The sequence below is a fragment of the Xenopus laevis genome, chromosome 1L, assembly GCF_017654675.1.
Source record: "Xenopus laevis strain J_2021 chromosome 1L, Xenopus_laevis_v10.1, whole genome shotgun sequence".
NCBI lineage: Eukaryota > Metazoa > Chordata > Amphibia > Anura > Pipidae > Xenopus > Xenopus laevis.
Window position 1 is genome coordinate 99,844,210 of NC_054371.1, and position 24,963 is coordinate 99,869,172.

At 40.9% G+C, this 24,963-nt stretch overlaps 1 protein-coding gene across 1 annotated transcript; it reads right to left on the reverse strand.

Moving 5' to 3' along the window:
• Positions 1-3,665: 3,665 nt before the first annotated feature.
• lsm7.L (LSM7 homolog, U6 small nuclear RNA and mRNA degradation associated L homeolog) lies at positions 3,666-19,933 on the reverse strand. Its single transcript, NM_001092657.1, has 4 exons — positions 19,923-19,933; positions 18,741-18,831; positions 13,063-13,134; positions 3,666-3,983 (listed from the first exon to the last, which is right to left on the reverse strand). The coding sequence occupies exons 1-4, from the start codon at positions 19,926-19,928 to the stop codon at positions 3,841-3,843; spliced, it is 312 nt and encodes a 103-aa protein (NP_001086126.1). The 5' UTR covers positions 19,929-19,933; the 3' UTR covers positions 3,666-3,840.
• Positions 19,934-24,963: the final 5,030 nt, after the last annotated feature.

The following is a 24,963-nucleotide window of genomic DNA, read 5'->3' on the forward strand; positions in this document are numbered from 1 at the left end:
AAATAAAGAAATTTGGGTAGATAGACAATTTTTTATAATAATTCGCAGTTTAGCAGAGAGAGAAGAGCAATAATGAGTAGTGATGAGTGAATTTTTCGGCAGCCATGGATTTGCAGTGAAATTCCGCCATCTGCAAGATTTTCACAAAAAAACTGTGCCAGAAATTGGCTGCAACAAAAAAAGTCACCAAAAAAAAAAATTGCGGAGACAAAAAAGGCACCATAAGAAAAAACACCCATAAACTTTGATGCATTTGGACAAAAAAGTTGCCACAAGAAAAAACAAGAAGGGATTTCCAGGACAGCCACGCCCAAAAGACAATCCCTGCCAATCAGGTCAATGTTAATTGTTTTTGGAGATGATTCATCTCTTCTTAGATAGACAAGGAAGTGTAATAAAATTAGGATGCAATGTAGATAAAATCCCATAGTCCAATGCTACAGGTGTCCCTTTGTTGATCCAACAGGGTGTCCAGTTATGTGCATCTCTTTTCTATGGACTGTAGTGTAGTTTCAAGGATTATTTTATGGGAGGATGTATGTTGTCCAGGCTTGCACCTTCACAGTTGCCATGTGATGGAAAGGCAGATATCTGTTAATCCATTGTGCATATGGGGATTACTGTGGAAAATCCAAAATCCAGTACTACACTATCATCAATGTTTCATTTTCAGATAGAGATTAGTCCTGGGTCATTCTGAAGTGTAATGCCTAGTTAAACTATACACAAGTCTTTCCTTCAAACTGAAAATTAGCTTTATGTTGCTGGGTTGTATGTTTGGAGATTTTAGGCAGGCTTGAGTCTTGGAGGGCTTTATTTTATATCAGGACACTAGGTTGAAGTCATTTAGCTCCTTAATGCTGGGTAGAGAATTGTTTGTAAAGGTCAAAATAATGTGATCAGTAAAATTTTCCTGCGAACCTGACATTGTTGAAATTCCTGCCGTTTCTCTGCTGCATCTTACTTTCTAGGCCAGGGGTTCTACCAGTAAAGTAAAAAAAATTTGACACTATAGAATTTCCTCACATAACATCCTGAGGAGGCTGCCTTTATAACAGCCGATTTATGCCAAATGGGTCACCAAATTTAAAAATCTTAAAAGTCTGACCCCAATGACCCTTCTACCAAACGTGGATGCTATCTGTCCCAAATGCCACTCCGACAGTCCTAACTTTATCATCAAATCTGGGCTTGCATGGCCCCTATAGCCGATGGCTGAGCTGCTCTCTTGAGCGCAAAAAATACATAAGTAAATGACTGTCTGTACAGAACCCAAGACTTAACAGTTGGATAGCCCTTGTAAATCAAGCACTCCCATACAATTAAATTACTTAAAAACAGGGGTTGCCCAGACAACTACAATAAAGTATGGAACTCCTTGCTTGAAAGTAGGGATGCATTGAATCCAAGATTTGGTTTGGGATTCGGCCGAATCCTTCTGCCAGGCCGTACCGAATCCTCAGTTGCATTATGCAAATTAGGGACGGGGAGGGAAATCACATGACTGTCACAAAACAAGGAAGTAAAAATGTTTTCCCCTTCCCACCCCTAATTTGCATATGCAAATTAGGATTTGCTTTGGTATGTGGCTACTTGGGATATACTGAATCCTAAATTACATATGCAAGTGACGGGAAAGGAAAAATTTGGAAAAAAACTTTACCTCCTTGTTTTGTGGCGCAGTCACGTGATTTCCCTTCCCACCCCTAATTTACATATGCATATCTCACAGTAATAATGTCTACAGACCTCTGCACCTTTATAGAAAACAACAATGAACCTATTATAGGCCAGTTTAGGATTGCGGTTTGTAGAGACTCCCTCTCTTCAAGTAAACCTGCTTTTAGCCTGTTTTCACGGGCTAACAAATCCTCGATTGTTCTCACAGATCGATAGATGGCATATTAAAACGGTGAAGACATTTTTAATTTGACTGCCATTTCTCCATTTATTGAACAATATTATTCAAATATTGTACACCAGGGTTTGTTTAAGAATGATTAATCTTCTGTTAATACTCTTGAGAATTGTCAAACAATGATCCTTGGAGAGATGTAAGAAGTGATATTTTACTGGTTATTCCCAGTGGCCGTACAAGATTTGTCTGATGGAGACAATAAAACTAGGCAGCTGTAATCAAATCAAAGCACAATTAAATTGTAGGGTTCCTAACAGCAACCAGGGTGTGATGACTCACTTTATAGTTGCACAAAAAAAAAAAAGAAAACCTGTTATCATGGTTCTAGGACAGGGATCCCCAACCTTTTTCACCCGTGAGCAACATTCGGATGTAAAAAGAGTTGGGGAGCAACACAAGCATGAAAAATTTTCCTGTATCAAGCCAAATAAGGGCTGAATTTGGCTATTGGTAGCCCATATGTGGACTAGCAGCCTACAGGAGACTCTGTTTGGCAGTACACCTGGCTTTTATACAACCAAATCTTGCCTCAAAGCCTGGAATTCAAAAATACGTGCCTGCTTTGTGGCCACTGAGAGCAACATCCAAGGGTTTGGGGAGCAACATGTTGCTCACGAGCTACTGGTTGGGGATCACTGTTCTAGGATATCCATTCATGAATAGTCCAGCAGCACTGGCCAGACCATTGTTTCTGATTTTCTCAGACTTTCTCTATGGTATAATATTAAAGAAGTGGAGGAAAGCTGATATAATTTTGGTATTCAAAAGCTCTTACAGTGTGATAGTGGTATTACAAGTAGGCGCAGTGTAATTCATTCTAGAGAAAGATTTTGATACAGTGGTATTTAAACAGTGCTTTCTAAATTAAGGTTTTTAACAGTCTTGGTTTTATTTAAACAGGGACACAATACTGGCATTGTGTATGGGGAAGAATTGGGTACATTTATTTATTACTTGGAGGAATTAATTGAAAGCAATGTACCCGTGTTCGAACATTGCCCATTCTTGCAGTTGTATATTAACAAAACGGATGTGTCAGGAAATATTCAGTGTTGATAGATGTAAAATGAAACACCAATGATTTTCAAGCAAATTGTTCTCTTAGGTATGAATACTTTTTCACGGTTTCACACTGGAAACAAAGATTGGGTCTTTATTTGCCACGTTCATAAAAAGCGTAATAGTTTAGTTTGATAGAGGTGTGCATTTTTTCAACTCCTATACAGCTATGCTGATAAATAATCTAGCCAAAATATATATGATGCACACTTGCAAGGGAAAACAAACTACCCCTTGTTCTGGGCAGAACTTTAGCAGCACAAAATCTGGAATATACAACTGTGGAAAGGGGTGGTACAAATGTGTTACCCTGCACCATATACGTGTGTGTGTGATTTTAGCCACAATATACATGTGATTTTAGCCACAAACTATCCTCCTCACATACTAAGGGTAAGGCCAGACGAGGAGATTCAGGGAGATTGTCGCCTTGCGACTTATCGCCACGTCTTTTGCGCGACTATCTCCCCAAACTGCCTCAGTGTCTTTTCCCCATAGGCTACAGCGCAAAATCGCCTGCGCTAATGCACACGCGGCGATGCATTTTCAATAGTTGCCCAAAGTTGCCGCAGTTGCAAAGATTAGAAGAAACGAATTGATGGGTAAACTGTACATCCATTCGTTGGAGATTTATCACCTTGGGAGACAATGTAGGTTACGGGAGTTAAAAGGATTACACACAAAAAGCTCCAACAGAAATCAGTGTATTTGGAATATGCTTGCTCCACTAAAATAGCATCTCTCTGCCTTAAAAAAACAAATTTGTTTAAATATAAAATAAACAAACTCAGTATTTCCATAATCTTCAACTTGAAGCTGTTCTTTCTACCAAAGAAATATAGGAGAAGAAACTTTGTTGTTCATTAACCCTCTTGTTGCTGAACAAAAGGGTTAGGGATTGCTTCCATGCCATCCTGCGGACAAATCAGTACTACAGATGTTCCTCTGCAGACTACCAGCCCCAACTGCCGTGTGTCCTCTGTTAATTTATACTGGTCATCTGGATCTAGAGGGGAAAAAGCAAAAAAAAAAAACAAAATACATTTATTAATAGAACAAGTGACGATGTCTACTCTAGTTATACTATACAGTCTAAGTGACTTTGAATATTTTCATTCATCCAGGTCATGGTATATCTAGTATAGGTAAATCTAAAAACAACTGCTGACTTGCTGAGTAATCATTGAAGAGTTTATATGCCAAGAACTTCCCACACCAGTCAGTTGATTTTTTAAATTTACCTATACTAGATATACAGTCAAAGATACAGTGTCTTACAAAAGACCTTACAAATCATAAACCCAGAAATTGTATTTATATCACTGAAAAGCAAAAGGATTTTTTCCTTCAAACAAGTTTTCTGTTGCAAGCTGATTTTTGCATTTACATATTTATTTTAGTGGTATCTGAGATATTAGCAGCTTTAGTCAGTTTTTACCATGTTAATACCAGGCTCTGAAGAGCTTGCTTTTAAGGTCAGTTGTACTGTACATGCACATTTCTGTACTCCGTTAAATCTAGTTTGTGGACTGTCAGTTGAGCCGAAAGCCTGCTATTAGCAAGCTAAAAATAAAAATCCCAGAAATCAGCTACAAATCTTTGTTAAATATTTTTATTTGTACAAGCATCCAATATGATTCACAGCAGTACATTTTACACATTTGAAATTGATACGGATATACATTTCCAGTGCGTATTAGACTTAAATCTAATGGGAAATATTCCCAGCATCTTGTCACATTAACATAGCGTTACATTCTAAAACCCGTTAGCAGCTCTGAAGTTCAGACTGAATACATATAACCTATTGGGGTTCCAAGATTTAACGGTTATTTGCAGGCTATATCTTAAAATGTACAATAAGTTTCCTGTTTAATATCATTGATACTTTACAATTCACATAACCTGAACTGAAAAAAAAAAAAAAACCAGAAAGGAAAATAAAAAATTATTTCTATGATATATACTTGGAGACTAATGCTCTTTATTCATCGTCATTTGTGTATTCTATGATCAAGAGAAATTAATGCCGCCTAAATCTATTGGTAAGAGTTATGTAGGGTGAGTACCATTAAATCTAGTCAACTCATGGCTGCCATATTTTTTTTTTAACTGTTTGAATCCTGTCCGTAGCTAATCCCGTTAACCTCTCATTGATATAGATCCAGTCAATTTTATTTTTAAACAATGTATTTTATACTAGGGGACCTCCAACATGTTGCTAGTTTGTCTTGCTGCTAAAAATATGTGGTTCAATAGCTTACATTTTATTTTAGGGACATCCTTAGGCTGCAATCCCATTAAAGCTTCATAAGGTTTTTTCTTTAGGTTTATAAACTCTTCCCCAAAACCTGATCACCTTAGGACATGACCACCATATATGTCCCATAGAGCCAGGAATCATGCAACCTCAGGATATGACCACCATATATGTCCCATAGAGCCAGGAATCATGCAACCTCTAAAACAGTGGTTATTGGGGGAATGGTAAATTTGATATTCTTACAGGTGTTAAATACCATCACATAAGAACCTTGTAGCCAGCTTCTATTAGGATCGTGTTGACTGAGCTATGATTCAGGTTGAACCAAGCTTTAAACCATTCTTCCTCTGTCAGAGTACATCCCAGCTCTTTTTCCCATAGTTTAATGTATGATAATGCATGATACAATATAAAAGGGAGACGGTTTTTGGGGAGATGTATTCTCTAGAGTACCACCTTTCAAAATATGTTTGGGAGGCTGTGTCTAGGTTTGCTAATTTCCATCTGTCCTTGACCCAATGTAGAAGTTGGGATGTTCTAAATAATTTTGCCTTCGGAAGTCCATAAGTGTCCGTTAAATAGGGGATTGAACAAGGACCCCTAACTGTAATCAAGTCAGCAAGTGTGGTTAGTTTCTTGTTAGTTAGTTCTGCGCTATTTGGGATGCTACGAAATATTTCTTAAGATTTGGCAAACCTAGGCCCCCTTCCAATGGTCTTCTGTATAACTCAAATGGATATTTGTTTAGTAAGTTACATTACTTTCTAAGTTTAAACTTGAACAATTGCTGAAACATACAAAATGCAGCAAGTTATAGTTCCAAAAATAAAAATTTAAAAATTTAAGGTTATATAGGGCCAAATTCACCAGCGACGGCTTCACTCACAGAGCAACACTTTGCCAGGATATTGGCCATGACAATGCTAACTCACTTAAATCCAAAGTTGCGTCCAGGGTGCCAAACGCTGGCGAAGTTTCGCTATCGTTACTGCGCCGAACAAATCTGCACTAGCGTTGCCTAATTTGCATACGGCGGGAAGTTAAAGTTCAATGGATGTATATGTTGCAGCAAATACATTACACTACACAAGCCCGGGAAACCTTAATAAAAGAAAATAAGAGTTGTTATATTGCCCTACACATGAGCTCAGTGTATAGTTTATGTGCTATATGTTAGGAAATGTAGGGGGGAAGCCGGTTACCCCAAAAAAAAAAAAAACTACGCTCTTTTGCAGCCTATCACCCGGAAAAAGTAAAAGACGCTAGCGTTTTTTGGGGCTTAGAAAATTTTTCAACAATTTTTTTAGGAACTCCTATCTACTGTATTGCACTTCGCCTGGTCTGAGGTGGCGAAGGCAAGTCTGGCGCAAGAGGTAATGTTCAGTAAAATACGCATCTTCGTGAATTTGCGTAGTTACGTCCATTCACCAGAGAGCAAATTTGCCTGGCGTTAGGGAGCGAAGTACCGCTAGAGTCTATCTCCTTCACTAGCGATGTTACGCCAACGACCGTTAGTAAATCGGCGAAGTTCTGAAATGACGTCACGCTGACAAATTTTCGCCAGCGTTAGTCACTTCGCCCTTTAGCAAGTTTGCCCCATAGTCACACATGGCACAACAGGATTTTTATACTCACCGTGAAATCGGTGTCTCTGTAGTCGAGAGAGACTACAGAGAGTTTTCCTTGTGGAAAACGAGGAATGCAGGATAACAGGATAAGGCACTGATCTCCGATACCCGTCTGGCCGACGAGATTTCCACCAGGAACACCACCTTCCAGGTGAGCCATTCATCTGGAATCGTCCTTAGGGACTCAAGTGGAGGATCCAGTAGAGCGTCCAGGACGATCCCAACCTGGTGTCGGAGGACGAAATGACGGAGCGACATGTGCTACTCCCTGTAGCAATGTGCAGACTGAATCGTCCATGGCCAAACATGACTTGAGCAGGATTGAGAGCGCTGAAACCTGCACCTTCAAGGAACTAAGTTTGATTCCCAACGGCAAACCGCGCTGGAGAAAGGATAATACCCGTGGTATGTTACACTCCATGAAGGAATACTCTGTTGAGGGTGTAGACAACTCCCTGCGCCAGACTGTGTGGTATGCTTTGGATGACGTAGGCTTGCGAGACTAACATTGTGGCGATGACATCCTCCACTATCCCCTTTCGTCTCCAAATGGTTGCCTCAACAGCCATTCCGTCAAAGCGAAGAGGCCCGGATTGTGGTGAGCTATGGGACCCGACACAGTAGGTCGCTCCTGAGGGTTAGTCGAAGGGGTTGTGCTATGGACATCTCCTGAAGGTCCGAGAACCAAGTTCTCCTGGGCCAGAATGGAGCTATCACAATGACCGTGGTGTAAGATTGTCTGGTCTTCTTCAGGACCCGAGGTAGCATGAGGAGCAGTGGGAAGACATAGGCTAGATTGAACCGCCAGGATTGTGTCATGGTGTCTATTCCCACTGCTAGCAGGTCCCGCGAACGGGAAAAGAAGGCTGTCACCTTGCGACTGGTTCTGGATGCCATCAAGTCGATCTGGGGTTGGCCCCAATGACTGACCAGTTCTGTGAACGATTCTGGGTGAAGTTCCCATTCCACTGGATCTAGTAAGTTTCGGCCGAAGAAATCTGCCCTGGTATTGTCTACTCCAGTGATCTGAATGGCATACAGTCTTACGGAGCTGGATTCTGCCCAAATTAGGATCTGTTGAACCTCTGCTAGTGCTGCGGGTTCTGCCTTGTCTGTTGATGTATGCGACTGTGGGAGAAATGTCACTTTGCACCGCACTGCCCTTGTTTGGAGGTGGCGCGGCCAGTGATTGAGTGATAACCTTACAGCTCGTAGTTCCAGAATATCGATTGGGAGTTTGGACTGCCCGGGAGACCATAGACCTTGTGTGGATAGGCTGTCCACGTTGCGCCCCAGCCCAGAAGACTGGTGTGTCGTTATCACTGTCCAATCTGGTGTTGCCCAGGATTGACCCTCAGATAGGTTGAACAGTCTGAGCCACCAGCGGAGAGACTCCCTTGTGGAGGATAGGAGTGACATTTTTTGTGATAAGGGTCCTCCCTTCCAATTGGCTAGAATGTTGGCTTGGAGCGGGTGTAGATGTAATTGAGCAGAGGGCACTGCCTCGATTGACGAGACCATCAATCCCAGAACCTTCATTGCCAGATGTTTTGAGGGTCTTTGAGTCTGTAGCAATAGGTTCACCTGACTTCTTATTCTCTTCTGTTTGTCTAAGGGTAGGCTCACCCGCTGCATGAGTGTGTCGAACTCGAGACCTAAAAATGTCATCCGGTGACTGGGGATCAGGTTGGACTTGTTCCAGTTGATGGGCCAGCCAAAATCTTGTAGAAGGGTGACCACCTTCTGGAGATCCCTGTACTCCTTTCTTCCGTCCTGGCCTTCAGTAGTAGGTTGTCCAGGTATGGAGTCACCAAAATTCCCTGGAGCCGTAGGGTTGCTGCTGTCACTGCCATCGGTTTGGTGAAGACTCTGGGCGCTGAGGAGAGGTCAAAAGGGAGCACCACGAATTGGTAGTGACAATTTTTGAAGGCAAACCTCAAGAACTGATGATGGGGCAGCCAAATTGGTACGTGGAAATAGGCATCTTTGACGTTCAGAGACATAATCCATTGGCCCGGTTCCATCCCACGTATTACTGATCATAGAGTCTCCATTTTGAATCAAGTCGATTGGATGTACTTGTTGAGGAATTTGAGATCCAGCACCGGTCTGAAGGACCCATCCCTCCTTGGAACTAGAAACAGATTGGAGTAGAAACCAGAGAATGCCTCTGATGGGGCACTGGAATGATCACTCTCTCTGTTCCATTTTGTTAAAGTCTAAAAAAAAGGCTTGTGCTTTGGTCGGACTGGTAAGGAGTCTGGACATAAGGAATTTTCTGGGAGGATAGGCAGAAAAGTCCAGGTGGTAGCCTTCTGAAATACTAGTTTACCCAGGACGAGTGACTGTTCCAGACCTCCCGAAACTGCAGCAGCCTGCCCCCTATGGACTGTTGGGGTGCCCTGTCAGCCTGAAGTAGGCTTGTCGGCCGAGGTCTTGCTGTGAATTTATTGGTCTTCCATGTTGGATGTCCCTTGACAGCTGGTTTAGAGCGAAAGTTGGAGCGTTGAGAAGGACTGTAACGTCTTGTAAATCAACCAGATTGGCCTCAAAAACATATTCCCTGCCGGGATGATGTTGAAGATTAACTTTTAGACTGGGGAAGAAAAGTGCTTTTTCCCTGTGGCCTGAGAGATAATTTGTCGAGCTCCTCGTCAAACAGTCGTTGTCCCTTAAAGGGAAGCGAAGTTAGGGATTTCTTTGAGCTAATGTCAGCTGCCCAATTCTTTAGCCATAGTGTTGTACGAGCCACTACTGAAATGGCTGAAGTACGTGCCATGATCTGTGCAGTGTCCAGGGTGGCATCACACAGATAAGCGGATGGCTCTGCAATATATCGTAATGATGTCAGATCTGGGGGACACCCTCTGAGAAGAGAGCGATTTGGCCCATGCCTGTATGGCCCTGGCCACCCAGGTTGAAGCTACCACTGGACAAAGAGTTGATCCTGCAGAAAAGTACACTGCTTTAAGAAAACCCTCGAGGCGTCTGTCAGATGGGTCCTTAAAGGCTGCGGCATCAGTGACCGGGAGGGCTCTGGACTGACAATCTGGGGAATACTGGGGAGTCTACTGTCGGAGGCATTGACGAATTGTGAAGACTACCCTTCCACTGACGATTCATCAGATGGAGTCCGAGTATGCCCCTTGGATCCTTCTGATCTTTTACGTTTCCCGCATGGTTTTTGATCAAGCTTAGCTCGGGCTCTGCCCAAGGTATTTGCAATAGAGGGTAGATTCTGTAGTGAAGCCAAGGACTGAGACAGTTCAATTGCCCAGAGGGGGGCTGGAAGTTCTGTGGAAGTCCCAGGAATGCTATCCTCTGGGGGGTGTCCCAGACTGAGCTGTCATGGGATTGGATTACCTGCTGGAGAAAAGGAGGAGGAAGTCAGCCCCTTAGAGCAAGATCTACAGAGGGGCTCATCCTGACCTCCTGGAATTTGTTTGGCAATTTTTGCAGGCAAATGGGTCCTGCAGAGAGGCACTGCTATCCTTATGCATGCAACCCCCTAGGCTGAGCGGAGTGGCATGTAGTGCGTGGAACAGGATTTGCACTCCAAGAACCAGGGTAAATCTAACTCCCTGCGTGTGACCCCTTTATCAATGCCATATACTTTATAAATGCCATACACCCCAGGCAGTGTTTATGTGCAGCGATCCACATGCATCTGTATCTTTTACAAATATATAGTCCTTCATTTTAGAGTGATATACACTTGACGAGACATTACATAGCAGAGACTCACATTCACTTTGAACAGGGGCAATTTCTAGCATCTTTTTTGGGGCAGGGGGTTACAATACACTAGAAATTGTCCATTTGTCCATAATCCTTATCTAAAAAAACCTACCTACCGTGTTCTTGGTTATGGGAAGCTGAGCTATAATGTGATATCACATCCTCACGAGTATTCAGCATATTTACAGAACTTCGAAAATAAGTGCCAACTAGTGGTTGTACAGTATATTGCATAATAAATAAAATAAATATAAAAATTTCTTGTACAATTTATACAATAAATATAGGAAGACGTTGTTGAACATAAGAGGGGTAAAGTCTTATGGGTTGAAAACAGTAAATATTATCGGTTATAATGGAATATAGGAGTCAGATCTTAGCTCAGTTTTAGAAAGCCATAATATTTGCACAAGCACACCTCCAAATAGACTCTTCTGTCCTCTTTCACTGGTGTTTCCAGTCCCAACAGCGTCCAGGGTTGCTGTAGCAGTAATTCACCAAAAAAAGAATAGGAACTTGGGGCAACAAAGGTTGTGTTGCCCAAGTTCCTTGATTTCTTTGATAAGTTTAAGAAAGGACATTTTCTCTTCTTTGATCTGGTATGGTAACAGATATCTGGTATGTCTTTTGCCAACTTAATTTACTATGTAACTAGATTACTAAATTACAAAGATAATACCAGCTATCTACAAAATAAAATAAAAATACAACACTTTAGGGCTGATCATCACACTGAAATATCCTGTAACTCAAATCATAAGTAGAGTTAGTATAACAGAGAGCCTAAATAGTTACCAGGTACGGTCACCTGAAGATTAGTGGTACTTCCCATGTGGAATGCTTGAATTGAATACTTTGCAGGTTCACTTGGAGGTAGAGTGATGGAGGCAGACTATGGTCTGAGGAGGGTTCAGTTCTTTTTTAAGAACATAATCACTTCTGTGATTAGTTTACAAACTGAAGTACTTGCCACTTATGTGCATTTAAAAACGGATACTTTTTAATAATTTATTTACACCATTTCTCCATCCATTAGTACAACAGATTAAAAAGGGAGTGAGAAAATAAGAAAAGCTGTCTGACTAAAACTAAACTAAGCTCTCAAAGTACTCAAGGGTATACTCTTTTAGAACCCATGGCTTTCTCAAATTTTTTGAACATTAAAGGGATTTGTTATGATTTTTATGGTTATGTTTTTTCTAAATTACACTGGGTACACTGCAAGTAATTCATTCTACCATTTATAATTGTATTCTTGAACCCACAGATGTATATTTTTAGCTGTAATATTGATGTGGAGGCAGCCATCTCCTTTGAAAAGGAGCCAGCACTTTCGGTTGGAACTGCTTTGAGGCAGCTATTATTTCTCCCCTTATCATTGTACTTCAATGCGACCCAGGTAGCCCCACCTAGAGTTAAACATGAGAATAGCACCCATGGGGGAAAGAACAGGCATTTTCCTGCTTGGGTGCTATTCTCAGGTCTACCACTGGGAGGGGATGGCTAGGTAGCACTTTCTTGGGTTGCACTGAAGTAGTTAGAAGGTGAGAACCAATAGCTGTCTCAAAGCACTTTTAGCAATGCAAACGAATGCTTCAGGTAATGTGTCAGGTAGCTGCTATCTTAAAGAATGATTATAGTTTATCAGAGCACAAGTCACATGACTGGGGGACACTTGGGAAATGGACATCATGTCTGATGTAATATTTCAAATTAAATATAAAAGAAAATCAGCTTGCTCTTTTTAAAAAGACAGATTTCAGTACAGAAATCTGCTGGAGCAGCACTATTAGCGGATGCATTTTGAAAAAAATCATGTTCTACTACCACAGTATCCCTTTATGTGCCATATTCAGTCAGCCACGGACTTGTTCAAAATGAGCTATCTGTGCTACTACAGAGTAGGTCCTGAAACATTAGGCATTTACCCTCCCCCCAGTCCCTCATACCCAAATAATTTCTTATATAAAAAGAAAATTTTTGAATATATTAAGCATAATTTGTGATAATATATGTACAATTAAAGAAATTAAAAAAATATAAAAAAAATAATAATCCTATTTGCCTTTAGTCGAACACATAAAAACTAGGGATGCACCAAATCCAGGATTCGGTTCATGATTTTGCAAGGATTCAGCCTTTTTTAGCAGGATTTGGTCGAATCTTTCTGCCAGGCCGAACAGAATCCAAATCCTAATTTGCATATGCAAATTAGGGAAGGGGAGGGAAATCATGTGACTGTCACAAAACAAGGAAATAAAAATGTTTTCCCCTTCCCACCCCTAATTTGCATATGCAAATTAGGATTCAGTTCAATATTCGGCTAAATCTTTCTTGAAGGATTCAGATGTTCGGCAGAATCAAAAATAGTGGATTCGGTGCATCCCTAATAAAAAAAGAGTGAATAAAATTATATCTATATAGATCTTGTAGTAGTTTTTACCTCTGTGACTTACCTCTCATGTATTCTATTGTGCCATCCAGTACAAGATTCAGCAATGGATCAAACCCTTTCAGCACTCCACTTGCTTTAATCAGATGAAGAACAAAACCAAAGAAAAAAAAAAGAAAAAGGTGTTACGTAAGGTAGCAGCCCAAATGGTTCTGTACCCTAAGCATATGCAAGTGTCAGCTTTGTCTATATCTATTAACATGAAAGAAGCTGCTCAGTTATAAAGGTTAAAAAAAAAAATAAAAAAAAATGCATTTCCTACCCATATTTGAGAGGGGTACTATCTTGGCGTTACCAAATACTGGAAGCGTACTCTCCACCAACCTTGCCATATGTGCAAGCTTGGGAAAAGGATCTGGCAGAACACAGCTCGATCAACATCACCCTGCTTGAAGCAGGATACAAAGTTCTGTTGCGTTGGTACTTAGTACCAGCCAGATTACACAAAATGAACAATTATGAATCCCACTGTTTCAGAGGTTGCAGAGAGGAGGGCATGGTGTTCCATATATGGTGGCAATGTCCCAAAGTACAAAAATTTTGGACCAGGCTCTATGAAATAATATTTTGTCACTAGGATTAATTTACATAAAATCACCAGACCAAGCATTATTAGGGAGCAAAATCCAAAATATAAGTAAACACACAAGAATACTCACATTTTTCACGGCTGCTAAACTGACAATTGCCAAACCCTGGAAATCTATGTTATTACCAATGCAACTTTTGAAAAACAAAATAAACTGCATTCTAGTCAACGAAAAACTGCCTAGCATACTAAATGACAGACAAGAACGATTTCAGAAAATATGGGACCCGAGGGTACTTTATTCCTACCCATCTGGAATAACCCGTGCCCTCCTTTTTAGTTAGAAATGGTCATGAATATAATAATTCCTGTCTAGAGAATCGGAGACAGGGAGGAAGTAGGAGGCAACACAGACACCGTGTTATATTGTTTTGTATTGATTTATAGTTATATTGTTTGTATAGTGTACTTAAAATTAACATGCACAGACAGACTTGATAATAGTCCTAATGATAATTGGGATTCTTCCAAATCCTGGAAATACAACTGGAAGAAATCCAGGAACTAACCAATGGTAACAACGTGAACTGGCAGTCCCCCTCTTCATCATTTTATGATCACATTCTCAAACCAAGAAATTATCAGACACGGAAATAGTTTAAAGAAGCAATCTTTGTTTTTTTTCAATTTGTCTTTTTATTGAAAAAGTTTTACATCATTTTGAAAAATAATGATACACAGTGACACAATAAAGAAGAAAAGAACACAATAGCTTATGGTCAATAGCATGGGTACGGAGGTTATGATGGAGTCATTAATGTTATACATAGTAGCATAAGGAAAGGAATACTCGGTTTTTGGGGTAATGGTCCTGAGGGGCTACCATGGCCCTTTCGAGTGAATCCAGGATGTAAAAGTAATGCACAATTCCTCCGCCTATATATAAAGCAACCTTGTGTCTACTGTGTGTGGAATATGGTTAGATCCATAGAAGAGAAAAGTGGGAGAAGAGGTGTTGAGAATTCCCAACACGGATCAATGGGCTTGTTATTCAATTGGTAGAGGTACATACCTAACTATATCTCACGAATTGAGATAGGAGGAAAGAAGATTCAGCTCCGGGGGCGAGGCGTATCCGGGAAACGGTAATCTTGGTTCGTTGTGGAACCTAAATGTTACTTATTAGTATGAGCGTAGGAGATGGTCCGATCAGATTGAAAGTTTGGTTCAGGCATACACCACACTGAGGTCATTGAGCCCCTAGCCACATGGTTTTAAATTGGTCCGTTTCCATGAATTGGAACCAATAGTACCATTTCTTAGTGAACTGTCATATCTTTTTCTGAATTAGACTTAAGTTCCTCAAATTTCTGGATCTCCTTTACCCCGACCAGCCATTCCTTGACAGTTGGTCTTAGTGTGGACTTCCAGTGAAGGGGGATTAGTGTTTTCACTGCATCTAGCAGGATAGGCGTGAGAAAATTCCGATAACCTTTCGGTGAATGGACAGTGTCGTGCAATAAGAGAGCTAGTGAAGTGTTGGGAATGTTATCACCTGTAAGCGTTTCTATAGCATCCGTGGTAGAAGTCCAATAATCACTGAGGGAGGGGCAGGAATGAAAAATATGAGTGAGCATCCCGGGGTGTTGTTTACATCTCCAGCATAAAGGGGAAGCGGAGGTAAATATTTTGGTTAATTTGGTTGGGTTACAATACCATTGTGTTAGCAATTTGTAATTGAGTTCTTGAAGCTTTGTGCACCTGGAGGTTTTAGGAGTTAAAGATTTATTATTTTATTCCAGTTCTCAGTTGCTATGGGCATGCCTAAATCCATCTCCCATTTTTCTTTCAATTTCGGTAATGGGTCTGGTCGAAGTTGTTGAATGAGTTTATATATAGTAGATAAGCCTCTCGGGGGCACCGCTTCCAAAAGCCACATATGTTCGATAGGTGTTGGATCTGGCCTTACATTATTGTGAGGGAAGTGGGAGTGAATGAAATGTGTAATTTGTCTGTATTTAAATTGGTCTAGATCTGTGATCGGACGGTTTGGTATCAGATCTTCTAGGGTTCTAAGGGTATTGAACTTATAGAAGGAGGAGGCTCCTTTATGAAGGTCAATAGTCCATCCCTTGTAGTTGCTAAGATCTAGGCCTGGGGTAAAAGAGGGGTTTCAGATGAGCGGGGTATGTAGTGTTGGTCTATTCAGCCACTTACCAGTTTTGGTAAGAAAGTCCCAAATTTGAAGGGTATATGTAAGCTTGGTATCGCTTTTATTTGGATAAATTAACTCACCGAATTAAAAAGCCTAAGTTCAGCCATAAGATTGGGAAGGGAAATTCTAGGTTGTCTAACAAATATAAGCAGGCCATCAGCAAAAGCTGCTGTTATATGTACCTTTTTTCCCCACTTAGTATCCCTTGTATATTGGGGTTTAAGTGTATTCTACTGAGAAGGCTTTCTATGGAGAGAACAACTTATATTGGGGAAAGCGGAAATCTTTATTGTTGTATCCATTTACTAAAGTATAGGACGATAACTTGTCAAATATTGTTATCCACAATCTGTCATCTTTATTAAATAATAACAACTTGAAAAAAAACAATGTACCTGCATACATACTGCATAAGAGACCTCTACCGTTTGCCTTTATAGGGGCTCCAAAACTAAGGAATGTGATAATTTTACATGAAATACGGCTAATAAGAGAAACTCCACAACCCCCAAAAAAAAACGTATGCCAAACATTTACCATGCTCTATGAGAAGACATGACAACTAAGGGTATTTTGACTACCGTATATACTCGAGTATAAGCAGAGTTTTTCAGCACCCAAAATGTGCTGAAAAAGTCTACCTCGGCTTATACTCAAGTAAGCTGAACGACGCAAATGTGCAGAAAGCATTTTAGGACATGTTCAGCAGAACATGTGCTCCTGCGTGCACTCTGCTAGGGAAGAACTGGCACTTAAGGAAAAAGTTTAGTGAAGATCAGACGAGTGTCTTTGGTGTTGCCCAGCATCTTCATGACAATAATAATCCCATAATGTTTTAAACTGTATTGTACGGTTTTGTTTTACAATGCAAATCAGCAAGCAGTCTAATAGTCTTCTAAAAAGTATACGGGTATGTTAAAGTTGCTGCTTACTCACTGATCCAAAAGGCTGCAGTGACTCCTCCGTGCTATCCATACTTGTAATCTTACTCCGTGCTCTGCGTTCAAGTTTGTGAGCTAGCGTTGTCATGTCAGCTTTGAGCACACAGGGTTAAGAGTGGAAGGGCTGAGGAGGGAGGACTGAGTGATGAGAGCTTAGAAGGGAGTCTGAGGGCTAAGGAAGGAGGACCGAGCCACAAGGGGGGAGATTACAAGTATGGGCAGCACGGAACAGTCACTGCAGCCTCTTCGGATCAGTGAGTAAGCAGCAACTTGAACATACCGGTATACTTTTTAGAAGACTATTAGACTGCTTGCTGATTTGCATTGTAAAACAAAACCGTACAATACAGTGTAAAACATTATGGGATGATTACTGTCACCGAAGATGCTGGGCAACACCAAAAACACTCATCTGATCTTCACTAAACTTCTTTTCCTTAAGTGCCAGTTCTTCCCTAGCAGAGCGTGTGTTCTGCTGAACATGTCCTAAAATGCATTTCTCACCCTAGGCTTATACTCGAGTCAATAAATTTTCCCAGTTTTCTAAGGTAAAATTAGGTACCTCGACTTATACTCGGGTTGGCTTATACTTGAGTATATACAAGAGCACCACAACTATAAAAAGTACCATAGCCCTTACTCTGAAAGACTGGGTACAGTGCGGTGTAATTCCTAATGTGATGAAAGCCTCATTTATTTTTATATAGCTCAATAAATTTGTGCAATCCTGAAAGCATGTAATTATATCTTAAAGTGGATCTAAACCCTTAAATCAGGGCTGTCCAAATGGCGGCCAGCAACCCCCCACATGAAAGTCTGCCTTATGTGTCTGCTTACCATGTGTAAGATTTAAAATGTAGCACTACAGAGATTAAGATATATGAACAATATCCCTGCAGTGAGCACCAACCATTTGTTAATTTGGTGTGTTACCACCATTAATGTGGACATGGTCTTGTGGTAACATGGGTGTGGTTTAAAGTGAGTGTGGTTTAAAAGCAGGGAGTGGTCAACACTGGCATCCATTATTGGCCCTCCACCATGTAGGCCAGAAAAAATCAGGCCATCAGTAGCATAGAAGTTGGACAGCACTGCCCTAAATGAATTCATGTAAACTTACTCAGTTTTCATAATGTACATTCATTTTGAGATATTTGCAGTTTTACACTGCAATACCAAGTTTTCACATCAACAGAAGGGCGGGTAGTGTCAAGAATTCAGTCTATGCACTCTTTTATCAACTAAAGAAACAAAGAAAGTCATTCATTGGGACACATGGTGAATATAACCTAATGTCAAACCATGTGCTGATGGTCCTTGTTACTGAAGCACATAGAACAGAGTCTACGTGTATCATGGGATGTCGTCATGCATCTTAACCCCCCGACATCTTCTGCACTTTAGTATTCGTAATGTGAGCGCCGTATTGGCACATGCACAGTTGGAGCAATCTTCCGGTTCGGAAACTGTGCATACGCTGAAAGTAACGGAAATTGCTGAAAGGACCCGAAGAATAATGAAGCATGTGTGGTCAGTATTTGAAGAGCGAACACAATTCAGGGGCGAGGCAGCGCAGGGGGCCAGTGGGGACTTTTGGGTAAAAGGAAGTTTAGTTCTCCTATAAGTGAACTGCAGCGTTGATGAAAAACACACCTGCCTATAGATCTTTTATGTGGATGCCCATGACTTCATCTTTGTTCAATTTAACAGGTGTACCAGGGGCAGCACATGCTCACTTCCTTCATGTGCCCCTTTTTGTGGTACAGGACCGGCTCATGAAAAATGTCCGATTTCTGGTTGTGGCTTCTAGTATCTGCCAAACATTTACCATGCTCTTCTATGAAAAAGAATGACAACTAAAGGTATTTTGACCCCCTCTGTCCCCAAAAGCATAGCCATGCACCTTTTTAGTCACAGTACTCTGCCATGCCTTCTAAAAACAGTGCAACATCTACTGAAATTTTTTTTTTTTAGAAATTCACATTTAGAAAGCATACCTTCTCTTCCACCCTGAAACTTTACTCGAATTGTCTTGTCTATGTATTTGGAGAGGTCTAGAATGCTTTCCTTTTTCTTCTTCTCTTTGTCCTGGTGACAAGCAAACAGATATGTTAATACATATTCCCCCATATGTTATATAAGGCAGTACCCCATAGCAACCAATATGATGTTTGCATTTTAACAGGTTACCAGTAAATGCTACCTGCCGATTGGTTGTTATGGGTTACTGTCCCATAGAAAACGTATTACCTTTTATTACATAACCCCCTTAGAGATGTTTAGAGCAATACTAGGCGATTAGGTAAGATGATACAAGAAAAATTTGGCTGCAAAGTGCAAATGCCCAGATAAGGTTGTGAAAGACAATTATTATAGTGCAACAGGAATCATTTATTAAGCTCATACCAAAGGTGAATCTCAGAGATAGGCAACAGATGTTATTCATTTTTTTTAACACACCACTAGCAACAATGTTTTTCAGTTATTACACTGAACTGCTATCCTTCAATCTGGGAAACATTTACCAAGGTCTGTTTAAACAGGGATGACAACCAGTGGCAGAATACTATGTGAGGCCCCTAGGCTTCACTTTCCACAGGGCCTGAAAGGCACCAACCTATGGCTATACTATTTTTTGAAAAAATATTTATTGTGCTATGCACAACAGGCAATAGCACACAGTTCCATCAGCTTGTTGTTAGATCTGCATCTGATCTATCCTAGGTCTCCTGATCTGCATCCATCACTAATCTTACAGAGGATTAATTAATAAATACCCTTGGCTTCGACCAAAGCGCCAATTTATAAAGCTTCTCCTTTCATTCATTTTAAAGGCACTATGTGCACACTCACAAACAAAATATACGCAACCTATAAACGTGCTTTAATTCTGATTTAACACTTGCATATGTAATTTGATAACCCGTTTATGATTAATTAACATTGCATGGATAGTTTGCCGCGTGCGCAGCGTTCTAACCGGATATAATAGCAACACATAATTACGAATTCCATTAAAAGCCTCCCATTTGTTTACCAGCCTCTAGCTAATCGTGATCCAATCATGGAAACCCGCTACGCAATAAATAAAATCGTTCGATGATTTACAGTAACCAACTGGCTAGTTGTAATAGCCAAATCACTACATTCTACACGCACAAAGTAACCCACATACTTACCGCCATCTTTCTGCGACTCTGTGTCTCAGCGCAGGCGTGCCCATTTTAATAAGTTCAGGGGGGGGAAATGTACGCCTATCCTCAATTACGTTTTGCTCCTCCTCACTTCACTCTTGCCTTATTACGATATGATGAAATAAGCTAATACACTACGTTAAAGGCTTGTTTAAGAAAATGCTTAACTACGTATTTTTTACTTGCACTGCACAAGTTCCTCCACAACCCCTACGACCTTAACTTATTTGGAAGAGTCTAGGTAGTGCGTTTTTTCCCTTTCAATAACTTTATTGTCTGCTCTTGTTATATTGCACTCTATATATACCAATGCACTCTTTATATATGTGATGTCCTGTGGAGGTTGCCACCTGGTTGGTATTTTACGTGATGCCTGATTTAACACAAAATATGGAAGGCGGTCATTTTTCCCCAAGAAACCAATTTTTGCCCATAGCAACCAATCAGATCTTTGCTTTTGTTTTCTAACTTGTGTGGTGGCTGCACTGGCGAAACTGCCACACAGCAGATCTGAGGGAACAAGGGGGCTCAGTCCGAGGGATCTGCTGTATGGAAACACCATCTTCCAGCCCCTTCTGCCTCCTAAGGCAGAGGCACTGACACAGAGCCACAGAGTTTTTTCTTTGCCCGGTCCTTGGAAGTTACACTATTGGGAGGCAGGGCCGCCGTTAGAAATCACGGGGCCCTGTACAACAACATTTTTGGGGCTCCGCCCACACTGACGCCCAAGCTCCACCCCATACCAGCCCACTCCACATCTCAGTTAAAAGACCACACAGACATCAGCGCTAAAAAAGTAACCCCCCCCCCACAAGTTATAAAACGCTATTGATGGTCAGGGCCCCCTTATCAAAAATTGGGGCCCCCAAAAATAATTTTAAAAAAAATGTTTTTTTTAAAAAAACATTGGTGGCAGGGGCCCCCTTATAAGTTAAAAACAAAATTAAAAAAAAAACATTGGTGGCAGGGGCCCCCTTATAAGTTAAAAACAAATTGGGGCCCCAAAAAAACATTTTTTGGAAAAAAAAAAAAAACATTGGTGGCAGGGGCCCCCTTACAAGTTAAAAAAATTGGGGCCCCAAAAAAATTTACAAAAATTTTTTTTTTTGAAAAAAAAAAAACATTGGTGGCAGGGGCCCCCTTATAAGTTAAAAACAAATTGGGGCCCCAAAAAAATGTAAAAAAAAAAAATTGTAAAAAAAAAAAAATATTGGTGGCAAAAGTTAAAAAAAATTGGGGGCCCCAAAAAAATTAAAAAAAATAATATTTTTTTTAAAAAAAAAAAAAACATTGGTGGCAAGGGGCCCCTTACAAGTTAAAAAAAAAATTGGGGCCCCAAAAAAAAATGTTTTAAAAAAAGATTTGTGGCAGGGGCTATAGAATATTAAAATAATACATTGGTGGCCAGACAAAAACTGGTGTTCAGTAGAATTGAACTCATGGCTTCAGTACTTCAACTTCGCCTCCTTTCGTGACTTCGGGTCTTTTCACCGCTCCAGGACTTCAATTTCGGCTGTTTTCGTGACTTCGGGTCTTTGCGCCGCTTCAGGACTTCGGCTTCGGCTGTTTTCGTGACTTCCGGTCTTTTCGGCGCTTCGGGACTTTGGCTGTTTTCGGTACTTCGGGTCTTTTCGGCGCTTCGGGACTTTGGCTGTTTTCATGACTTTGGGTCTTTTTGGCACATCGGCTACGGCTTTTCGCCACTTCCGCATTCGGCAACGCAGAAGCAAGAAGTACGGCTCGGGCGCTCATAAGGGGGGCCCGGATCTTCAAAAAGTGCAGCGCTGCCGGGCCCCCCTTCATGCCCAGGCCTGGTACGCTTGTCCTCCCTGTTCCCCCCCTGATGGCGGCCCTGTTGGGAGGCGATAAGTTTCTCTGGGCAACATTACCAGTGATAATGCCTCCCTAAATCTCTGATAACAATACTGCATGGACATAGACAGGCACCAATCAGATAGGAAGAGGGGTGGTCATGCTAAGGAAAGAGTTGTCTACAAATTTGGTCACAAAAATAGCATTGGCACAAAATTGAAGTTAAAAAAGTAAAATATTTGTTTATGCCAGAAAATCATATAAAGACAAATTCACAAATGTTTTAACTCCCATATACATATATTTTTGTAACACTCTCTAAGCAATTTTCAGGGTCAGACTGGGGGGCCCTGGGCCCACTGGGACTGCTGTCCAGGGCCCCTCTGCCCCTCCTTCTGCGACGCTGTTTGCCACAACAAACCTCAGAGCCCTGCTGCGTGCTGCACACAGCCGCAACTTGTTTTTTGTTAGGACCAGCAGATTGGGAGAGGGGGTCTGGGCCGGCGGGGGCCCATGGGGGCCGGGGCCCATAGGGTTTTTCTCGGTGTCCCGCCAGCCAGTCCGATCCTGGCAATTTGTAATATACTGTACACAAACTTTCCATCTATTTATTACACAATTATGAATTTAAAGTGATACTGACACGTTCCTATAAAAATCATAGTAACATGTCAGTATCAAGTGAACGCTGCAACCATAATCATTCACCTCAAAGCCCCCCGCAAAGCCGCCCCAGCCCCGCAAACCTGCATTCACCCATACCTCCCAACATTTTGGAAACAGAAAGATGGACAAAAAGACGTGCAGCAAAATTTTTTGACCATGCCCATTTTGTGACCACACTCCCTAATTACCATGTCCATTTTCCATAATTTGGCAGGTTATGAAAGGTTGAACACATTTCTGTGGTTTTTATGTGTTATTACAGTTTTGCTAATGAAGGTGAATTGCCCTTTAAGTTGTGTAAGTTCTTATCTTATCTAAAACTGTTACAAAAGTATGTTAAAGTGATACTGACACTAAAAAATTAATTTTAGCATATGAATGTACATTAAATGTTACCTATAGGTCATGTTGATCATTTTTTGCTGAGAGGTTTGTTTTTGTATATAATTGTTAGTTGAAGTTCCTAAGCCTGACTCTCTGACACTCTGACTTTGCCAACCTGACTGTCCCATCTCAGCCTGTTAGTTACAGTTTCTAATGCTAACGAACTCCTGCTGCACAAATATGGCAGCCCCCTCATACAGGAACATGGGGGATCAGACAGGTAATGTAAAAGCATCATGCAAATACTTTATGGCAAAGTTAGAAGTAGCTTGCAAAGCCAATATTATAATAGATGTAAAAAAAAGTTTAATTTCAGGTGTCAGTATCTCTTTAAGTATGTATTCTGGGCTCTCTGCCAATAGTCAATTAAGTTAGAAACTCTGTATCTTTTTCTGGCAGTTCAGTGCAGCAGATCAAAGAGAAACTCAGGACATATCAGTACATATCCGGGACTGCGTGTTTAGCTGTCAAAAGCGGGACTGTCTCGCTCAAAACGGGATGGTTGGGAGGTATGCATTCACCTGACCCTCTGACACTGCTAAAAGACCTTCTGAGCCTTTTCAGTGATGCTGGGCTGGGGGCGGCGCGATCCTTCCATAGGCTGATTACGAATGAAAACAGGAATTCAGCCTATGGAAGGATCGCTCCTCCCCCAGCCCAGCGTCGCTGCAAGCAACCTGGAAGATCTGTTAGTAGTGTCAGCGGGTCGGCAGCACAGAGGTTCACGGGCGGCTTTGCGGGGGGATTTTTGGGGAATCATTTATGGTTGCTGCATTTACTTTGTATAGGAACGTGTCAGTATCGCTTTAACATTATTAATGAAAGTGAAATTAATTAATAATGGTAAAAACTTGTGACAAATCAGAATTGTTGTAAACTATTCTGACAAATTTGTCCTAATAACAAGTGGTATTCCAAATTCACAAAACTGACACACAGAATGACCAATTAACAACAAAGTGCACAAAAATGCAGCATTTGTAAAACTGCATGTGTTATGTTTGAGGAGAGTATAACACTGCTTTATTAGCAGAGACTCATGCAGCCATTATACAACAGTAACTTTCACTTTTAAGCTGTCAGGAAGTATGCACAGTATAAGTTTGGGCACAGTGACATCTACAGGCCATTTGTATAAACACCACATATTCCTCCTATAGTAGAAAAGCATTTGGACAGATGTAATAAACAACAACAATTAAACAGTATGCATCTTAAAGCAATATTATACATTCTTCATCCTTGGTCCATACAGGTAGTTTACTGATTCTCTCAGTACGCCTTATAGGTTCACTTTCTTCAAGCCTATTGCAGTTGACATCAGGAGTAGGAAAATGTCCTTCATCAAATGGAGCTTCTCCAAAGTCATATCTAACAGGAGCAAGATGACTTGCATTCCATATGCGTCCATCAGACAGTTCATATGTGTATGATCCTCGCTGGCGTCTCACTTCAAGTGGTGTAGTAAATTTAGATTGTCCTTGTTTCAGTATTCCTGGTTTCTTAATTCTGACTAAAGACTAAAGTGCACCACGTTTTCTGTCATTTTAAGCCTTACATTTGCTTGTTGACGTTTCATAATGTCAGCAGAAGATGATTTTGTAGGCACAGTATTTTGTGGAAGTTTGATGTCTGCAATATGTAACTTAGTGCGCATCTGTCTGCCATGTAATAATTCAGCTGGAGATGGAGATTGCTCGATTTCTCCATTTCCTTGTGGGTAATACACTGAAGATTTCCTATGCACAATATTCCTCTCTCTCAGAAAGGATTCAAACTCAAATGAGACAAACTGTGGTCCGTTGTCTGAGATTAACTCCTTTGGATTACCTTCTCTGCTGAAGACTGTAGACAGAAATTCTATTACTGTAGCTAATGTTATATGAGAAACAAATGCAATTTCAGGCCGTTTACTGTAATAGTATATCAAGGTTATAGCAGATCTGCAGTTTATAGGAGCATCTGTAAAAGGACCCACAATATCAATAGCAAGTTTTTCCCATGCTGAATCAGGAAATGGTACTGATTTTACATCTGGTCTCAACTTAACTTTGTGTACAAAATTCTTTAAAACAACCCAGTTGTCACGGTCGGCACCCAACACCAGAACAAATGCCAAGCACCCTGGTTCACCTGTAGTGTGACCGCCGTTGGCCTCGGGAGG

What these genes read in the sequence shown, in the direction of transcription:
- lsm7.L (NM_001092657.1), bottom strand. An exon ending in GTTTCAGGGTGGAAGAGAAG is followed by an intron (nt 13,135 to 18,740) that starts GTATGCTTTCTA and finishes ATCTGATTAAAG; the next exon opens with CAAGTGGAGTGCTGAAAGGG. An exon ending in CACAATAGAATACATGAGAG is followed by an intron (nt 3,984 to 13,062) that starts GTAAGTCACAGA and finishes TTTCCCCTCTAG; the next exon opens with ATCCAGATGACCAGTATAAA.